This window comes from Hyposmocoma kahamanoa, unplaced genomic scaffold (genome assembly GCF_003589595.1).
Source record: "Hyposmocoma kahamanoa isolate Upper Pololo Valley unplaced genomic scaffold, ASM358959v1 232, whole genome shotgun sequence".
Taxonomy (NCBI): Eukaryota; Metazoa; Arthropoda; class Insecta; order Lepidoptera; family Cosmopterigidae; genus Hyposmocoma; species Hyposmocoma kahamanoa.
The window spans coordinates 8,356,107-8,364,649 of record NW_020653750.1 but is presented as its reverse complement, the minus strand read 5'-3'; the positions used below and the strand labels follow the sequence as shown (position 1 = coordinate 8,364,649).

The 8,543-nt window shown below is 38.3% G+C and overlaps 1 protein-coding gene across 1 annotated transcript in view; it reads left to right on the top strand.

Moving 5' to 3' along the window:
* LOC113228655 (Down syndrome cell adhesion molecule-like protein Dscam2) overlaps positions 1 to 8,181 on the top strand; it is an 81,231-nt gene extending 73,050 nt beyond the window's left edge. Inside the window, exons 31-34 of the mRNA XM_026462011.1 lie at positions 5,965 to 6,071; positions 6,534 to 6,677; positions 7,878 to 7,949; positions 8,057 to 8,181. Coding sequence (XP_026317796.1) covers positions 5,965 to 6,071; positions 6,534 to 6,677; positions 7,878 to 7,949; positions 8,057 to 8,082 — 349 coding nt within the window. The 3' untranslated portion in view covers positions 8,083 to 8,181. The remainder of the gene's footprint in view (positions 1 to 5,964; positions 6,072 to 6,533; positions 6,678 to 7,877; positions 7,950 to 8,056) is intronic.
* The last annotated feature ends 362 nt before the right edge of the window (positions 8,182 to 8,543 follow it).

The window sequence follows — 8,543 nt, the reverse complement described above, 5'->3', positions numbered from 1 at the left end:
TAGGAGATATCATATCTCCCTGTCTCACGTCTCGTTGCAGTTGGATAGGATTAGAGCTCTGATCCTGTAATCAGACTGACATAGTGGCGTTTTTGTATAAGTACCTTAACACCTCTATATACCTGTAGTCTATTTGGCACCTTTGGAGAGACTGCAGCACCGCCCAGGTCTCGATCGAATCAAAGGCCTTCTCATAGTTCACAAACGCTAAACAAAGTGGCCGGTTATACTCATCGGTCTTCTGTATAACCTGCCGCAGCTTATGGATGTGGTCTATGGTGCTAAAACCCTTTCAGAAACCGGCTTGTTCGGGAGGTTGGAAGTCGTCAAACCTGCGAGGGAGATGATTCGTGATAACTCTCGAAAACAACTTATAGATATGGCTCAGAAGCGAGATTGGCCGATAGTTCTTCAAGAGTGTTTTATCATCATTTTTGAAGAACAGAACGACCTCGCTTCTGCCCCCTGCCTTCGGCGTTTGACCTTCGACGATGACAGAATTGAAAAGCTTTTGGAGGATTTTAAGTATCGGCTTGCCGCGCGCTTTCAGAAGTTCTGTAGTGATTCCATCATCGCCCGCCGCTTCGTTGTTCTTGAGTTGTTTGAGAGCCACACTGATCTCATACAGGCTGACGTCCGGGATATCTTCGGTATAATGTCGGGTAAGCTTGGCTCTGGGGTCTTTAACCTCGCTTTCAACAGGTGCTTTCGTTGAGTATAGCTGCCGATAGAAACTCTCTATCTCCCTCAGGATTTCAGGTTTAGATGAGTTGACGCTACCGTCATCAGTTTTTAGCTTCGTCAGTTGGCTTTGCCCAATAGACAGATCTCTCGCGAACACCAGCGTATAGACAGTATCCACCGCCATGTTGTTTAGATCATCCACATCTTTGCAGTTTTCGAGGGCTTCGAAGCGGATTTGAAGTTCGAGCTGAAAGCTATTCGGGGTTTTGGAGTTGTGCAGGTATTGGTCGGAATGTAGACTCTATCAGTCGAGTTCTTTCCAGCCGGATATTGATATTCAATGTGCCTCGTACCAATCGGTGATCACTTCCTGTTTTAACGGTGTTGATGACAGAGACATCATTGAATATATGCTTTTTCGTTGACATGATAAAGTCAATCTCATTTTTTACTTTACCGACCGGACTCATCCAGGTCCATTTTCGAGTTGGAGATTTCCTGAAAAAAGTGTTCATCATATAGAGGTTCTCCTTTTCCATGAAATCAACCAACATCCGGCCTCCGGCGTTCCGTTGTCCAACCCCAAATTGCCCCACTCTCAGCTCATCACCGCAACGCTTTTCCAACTTTGCATTGAAGTCCCCCATCACAACCGTGTAGTGGGTTTTGTAGCTATGCATGGCTTTTGAGGTCTTCTCATACATAGCCTCCACTTCGTCATCTGGGTGTGTCGAGGTCGGAGCATAAACCTGAATGACATTCAACGAATATCGTTTTGATATTCTGATATCAGGTATGCCACCCTGGTCGACACACTTCCAATGGAAATCACGTTGTTAACAAGGGGCTTGTGGACAATAAACCTGATACCGCCAAGGGACTGTTGGTTGCCCTCCCGGTAATACAAGTAAGTTGCCGGAATTAAGGATTATCGAGTCCTCCCCCTCTCTTCGGACTTCAGGTAGCCCAATGATATCCCAGAGTAACATACTAATAGTTTCTTCCAATTCAGTGAGCTTTGCGTCGGTCCTCAATGTGCGCGTGTTGTAGGTTGCCAGGTCGTCGTTGATGGTAGCCGGGTCTCCCCTGGGGATTCACCGCACCCCATGCCCTGTTTCCAAAGCCGCTACCGTGACTAGGAAGAGCAGGACTGCCGGGGACTAGGGGCCAATTCTTTGGTGTGTGTACCAATCGGATCAACTAATAAAAAACGAACCTCAAAAGTCATTCATCCCCTAGATTGCTACCCTTAGAAGTGTAATATTTTCTTCAAATTTACTACTAAATTTTACATACATATCTACATTCTACGGAGGCCGCGATCACGCAATCACGGCGAGCGCGGGTGAAAATCGCCCCGTGAGTTCTTAGCGTAAGACGGGGTAAATTGATTAGACTATGTATTTTCCATTCTCTAAGGTAAATTGTCAAAATATATGTCAAAATCTGCATGAAAAAAAAGTTTCCATATGGTTTCTATCCTCTAAGATGACTATTCTGGCTATTGTAGTTAGAAAGCGTGGAAACCTGGACACCTGGGAACGGCCACTACAGAAGTACTCTCTTTCTTTGGAAAAAAAAAAATTGGTCTACAATTTTTTATTTTATTTTATTTACCTATTTAGACACAATAATAGTTCGCAAAGTATGTACAATAATTAATATTAATTTAATATTACAACAATATTTATGTGGTCTGCGAGAACAACACTCTTTAGCTTGGAACAGATGACAATTGTGCACAACATTGAAATGAAACAGATTTAGTTAAATATTCCATTTAAAAATGAAAACGCACGTTTATAAAATTAAAAAGTTTGAGCAAAACAACAATTAAAAATGTACAAAAATAAGCAAAATGAACGCACCTATTTTTCAGATCTCATAGACGCTATAAATGATTTTAAAGATTGGTGGAATATACTCCGTGGTAACCTTATTATAATACCTGCACATACAAAACAACGGTTCATTGTACGACACGTTGTATGTTGTTAGTGGCACATAAAAAAGTTTTTGCATGCGGTATCTTCCAATCATAATCTCAACCCGATCTAACAATTCACTACTACGGAGTTAACCAAAAAATGCCCTAGTTATCGCGTAACACAAAAAAACATTCAGTCGAATTGAGAACCTACCTTTTTTGAAGTCGGTTAGAAACGCAAAAAATGAACACTCTATTTTACTGTACTAATCGATAGAACTAATGATAAGGATGAAATCTCTCCAATAAACATTGAATCTTACAATTAAATACGTCCATGTAAAGTAAGCTTTAAAAAATCTGTGGATGCAGTTATGCATACCAAGAAAAATAAAAGAATGTTTTCTTTTATTAAAATTAGCTTACTTTAAGCATTTAAGGTCTTGCAATTTAAGAGTCGATAGTACCTCAGCCGAATTCAAATTTTTCCTGTACTAATACGGTTCATTATGCTTGGGTCGAGCGGGAAGAGTCCCTGCCGCTCGACCCAAGCCCTTACTTCAGAATTTTAGTTTTTTTACAAACGAAGTTAAAGCCATTTGAAAAATGTATATCGTATGCTATACGTGTTCTAATTAGTTCAGTTAATATTTAAAAAAAAAACGTTGGTATATGTACCTATTGAATACAGCGGTTTTCTAGTAAAATTTTGAGGTAAGTTTGTGGTTTTTTTTCTATCGTGAAAAGTTTTAGGAATTTTGTTTTCACACCGTATAGTAGATCAGTGTATATCCTCAATTTTACTATATATTTTTTTTAAAGTGATTGATTCAACGCTTTCAATGTTATGCGGAATCAACCAAAGCCATTTGAGGTTGTATAAACTCTTAAAGCTCTGTGTAGCACTGCTGCTGTTATACGTATATATCGACTCATCCGTGGAACAAAGGTCTATATGCAAGACTACTTGTTCTCCTGACATAATACATTTCGTTCGTGCTTCTTCGCTGTGGATGTCAGATCGACTGTTGTTCCATTTTACAATTTCCGAAACGAAACAAGATATATAAATTCTCAAAACATCTTTACATAGGCCTTAGTTTGAATAATGAAATTATTCTCGTAACGTACTTATTCTCTTTTCGCTATCACATCGGACTCTGTTCTTGGGATGAGTCGCTTACCACCAGGTACACGGCTTGTTCGTCCCGTTACTTGGAGGAGCAATTTGTAATCTGCCTTACGAGTGAGCAGTAGAATTTAACGATTAGACGATTTCAAATGTAATTTGCTTACCTATGAAATAAAGTTGATTCGAGAGTTTGGAGGGAAAGTACTTTAAATATTAATATGTTGTAGATATAATATTTTGCTATACTCACTCCGTTTGTCGCTCCTTAGTGCTACTTATTTAAAAGATCCGTCATAGATTCAGAACACCGACTATAGTTTGTACAGTACCTTGCCTTCGTTCGACGAAGGAATGGCCAATATATTTACAGTACAATACACAATGAGAAGTAGGAGTAATACTCAACGAAAAAGGTCAATGCAATGACATTTCCAGTGACTAAGGTTGAATTATTTTATACCAGATAATTTATCATCGGAACTCTGATCATAAACAATCGGTGTAATATAGCACAATATCATATCGCCTCTGCAACCAGCTCGCTTAGCAAGTGAATCTACCTTCTCATTACCGATAATGCCGACGTGTGAGACTATCCACTGACCTGCTTTACTATTACGTCGTAATTCTAAAATCAGCAGCCGTAGCATGGTGTTATATCGCATGATAAACTTCCCCGTGACATATTTATGACATTGATAAAGCTGTGTAGCAATTATTAAAATTTTGAATTGGTAAGATACCGCACTAGTGTCAAAAGCCACACATAAACTATTTCTCAAAAATGTCGGAGAAAAACCATCTCGGCTTATTTTGTATTTTTCTAAGAACTCGCTCTTATTTTCTCCAATTTTTCGTTGAAACATAATATAGAACACTCACCAGATAATTTTACATTACACTAGTTATTACGTAAGTATTTCAAATAGTTCTCATATACAGAACTTTATTAAAAATATTCCCCATTACCTTTTTCCAATAAGTAATATGTATCTAACAACTTATTTCTTTTATTATTTCTTTTTATCGCGTTTGTCACGTTAAATTTTTACGTGGTTCGCCATGTTCGTTATTGTGATAAAATTTAAACACGGCGGTTTTATCACTCGAGTTGTGGATATAATAGTTTTATCGTGGCGGCTTGCTACGGGGATTGGTCTATAATATCGGGGTACCTCTAATGGTCTAAAGTGATCGAGCTTAGTGTTGATACGAGTTTTTAGAGCCAGTCCAAATTAAAACTTGCCATATATGTACATGTACACAGATTACGTCGTCGTCGTTTTCCTGTAAAAATTCTCAGTCATACTGGGGCTTTGCTTGTTTAGCATTTCAGAGGTAAATTAAAATAAAAAGAGGAAGCTACCTATTCGTTTGACGCTCGTTAACAGTTGTTCTGCAGGTGACAGGGAGCTGACACAAGCCGCTCGTCGGCAATCAAATTCGACCCTTTTCACTCCACGACAGCTGAAAGCAAATGACGCACCCGCATTTATTACACGATTCATTTCGTTTTGATCGAATAACGCTGCAAACTCCAGTGACATTATAATTGAAATATTAGTCTAAGCGATTTCCAGATCCACTTATTCAATATTTTTAAACCGAAAGTAAATTAAAGTTATATAAACTTCCTACTTTTTTAAATGTAAAAGAACCTTATACGAGTACCTACAATGACGTAAAATTAAGTAATAATATTCGAAATCTATTATTTATTTCATATGACTGTAGTAAAGGTTAGTGTGATAATTACAGAGGAATGTTTCAGACAATGAACAAGGTTCTCGACGTGTTTTACGACGTAGTGAAACTTGTAATGAAATCTCGCTCCGCGGGCGTTTATGTGAGTGGGGCAACAAACTAGAGTCATTTTTGATTAAAATGGATCTGATGATAGTTTGCCTCATAAATTTAGTCTCTTACATAGAAATTACATAAAAAAAAATATTTAAAAAATGTAGACACAATCTGCCCCATTCAAGTAGCAGTAACAAATTTAGAAAATTTGTTGAAAAGAAGCCTTTCTTATCAAGAATCCATGAGCATTCCTATTAAGTGTCATTGACAGGTAAATTGTTACGCGTATTACCTGGATCCTTGATGCGTTCAGCATGGCGGTGTGTCGTAATTATAGACAATACCTGTTAGACAAAAAAGGACTCTATTCCTAGGGATAAAAGAGAAATAGATTAGTTTGAAACATATTATATACTCGTAGAAGCGACGACGCGGTGGGTCGAGTGATGACCAGTGCGGAGAAGCCCGGCTGCGGAACTTACAGGGCGCCACCGCATCAAGCACCGAAGCTGCCCCCTGACCCACCAGGTAAATGCTTGTGATATTTAAATTTCGACAATCGTCAAATATCTAATTACAGATAGATTGGATGTAAAACTGTCGCTATAAGGTAGTTGGGATATATCAATGTAAGGATGCGCGTGTCGATATAGGTAGCACTCGCAATTCTTTTATATTCTGCATTTTCTTGTAGTGCCTCATATTTGCTTTTCAATCCAAGGGCACGTTTAAGCTTGCATAAACTATATCTCATTATTATCTGCATTATCTGCTTGGGGGTCTACTCCCGTTCCGAAACAATGTCAATTAAGTAGTAATTACTCGCCTAAATTAAAAAAGGCATGATGTGAATGAAGCTTCATACTTGACGTTGTCTTTTAACTTGGTCGAGTATTACTTATTTGACGGTAATTGTTTCGGATGGATGTCGGAGAACGGGAAAAGACCCCCTGTAAAAATTTCAATTTAACATAATACAACATTAAGCAGATGTTTACGAGATAAGCCCGTATGCTACTTTTGCGGGTGGCCCGGGTGCGACGAATGGGTCGCGTGCGTATACGCTGCAACTGCGTGCGCTCGCCCGACAAGACGACGACGCTGCACCGCCATCGCACCCGCCTTGCTGCGATGGTGAGATATTTTAAGTTAAGAATATAATATATACCTAGGGCCGGCAGCTACCTTGCCCAACGCATTAGCATAACAATACAAAGGGGGAACGCTGCCAGCACCTTGGGCACTTTGCCGCGGGGACCCAATTTTATTTATATAATTTAAAAATCCTAGTTTTACTTTCCAGTAGTTAAGCTTTTATTGTCTTTTTTACCTTACCTGTACATTATCTTAATTATAATTCTTAATTTCCCATTTGTAACTAAGAAATTATTATTTAAATAAATACGCCTTCACGTACAATTCTAATACTCTGCAGTGTAACATCAAAATATTTATTACTAACTGGTGTCCGCGACTTCGTCTGCGTAGAACAAGTACTTCTAGTAGCCTACTGTATTATACTAATTTTTATAGATTTATTGGTCCTCTGTATATACTTTAATGCTCTATTTCACCCCTTCAAGATATATTTTTGTAATAAAACGTCGCCTATGTCCTTCTAGGTCCAATCTATGTCTATACCAAAATTCATGAATATTGGTTTAAGTGTGTCCTAACTGAACGCGATTACGCGACAGTCGCAAGTGAACGCAAACATTATAGTCGCGCGATGTAAGTTCGTACGAGCGCACGATCAAACATATTGATGTCGGAACAGGTGTCCAAATTGATAATCGCGTCGCGTTATCGCAAGCGGGCTCCGCGACCGTACTCATGAACGTGCGAACACAGGTCCGTGCGACTATCTATTAGGACACCTGCTTTTCGCATCGTCAATTCGCGCGATTATCGCGTATTCGCGTCCAAGTAGGATGACGCCTTAGGCGTGAAAACCCAAAAGAGTGATTTTTTAAATTCATAATATTAGTTGGATTGATGCAAAGATCGAACAAATACAATAAAGATTAATTCTTTCGATCCCTAGACCAACAAACGTCTATTGCCTCACCGCAGCTACCGCTCTTACTTACTGAGCTGCAGAGCGAGTCAGTAGATCTTACGAATTTCTCTAAATGCGATTAAAAAAATAGTGCGATTATGACATAACTAGCGCTGAGTGTATTTACTAGTAAAACAGAGACGTCAATGCCTGCCAAAGATTTTTATACTGGATTTAAACGGAATTTTTGCATACCTATTACATGTTACAAGTACTAGTAAAAACATCATAATATTCAGTAAAATAAATATACAAATATTTGTCATTCCTCGTAGAAGAAACGTGCGTAGATGCCATGGATGGGCAGCGCAGGCGAAGGCGGCGACGACATTACTGCCCCGATCATGGTAATTCTTTTTTTAATTTTTAATGTTATGTATGGCCGAACATATTAAACGACAGTAGTTGTTAGTTTCTATTTTTATTAGAACTAATCAAATTATATTGTTTTCAGGTTGTTCACAAGACTCAGGAAGTTGAGAAACAAAACTGCCAAATGTTTTAGTAAAAAATATCTAGTCTGTGTAATTTAGTAAATTCGGTTAAAACTAAAATTATTATAATTATTAATATGTATACAAAAATTTATACAATAATATTGTCTATTTATATTATGAAGTTTTCTTTTTACCAAATCTAATTTAATTATTTATACGAACATTTAGAAAAAATCCTTCAATCCGGCAGGATTCGACAAAATATAAAACTAATTGAATCTCATGGTGGTCAAACATCCTTACTGTAGAGATTTTAAGACTTTCGTGGTTATTCACTAAATGATTATCACTAGTATCAGAAATTGAGAAAAATCGCGCGCTTGCATTTTTTGATGTATTGGTCAAAGTCCGACAAGACGGTTCACTCGGTCATTCTGTGTACAGAAAACCAACTCACACGGACAAATATTTACATGCCACTTCACATCATCACCCAAAACACCT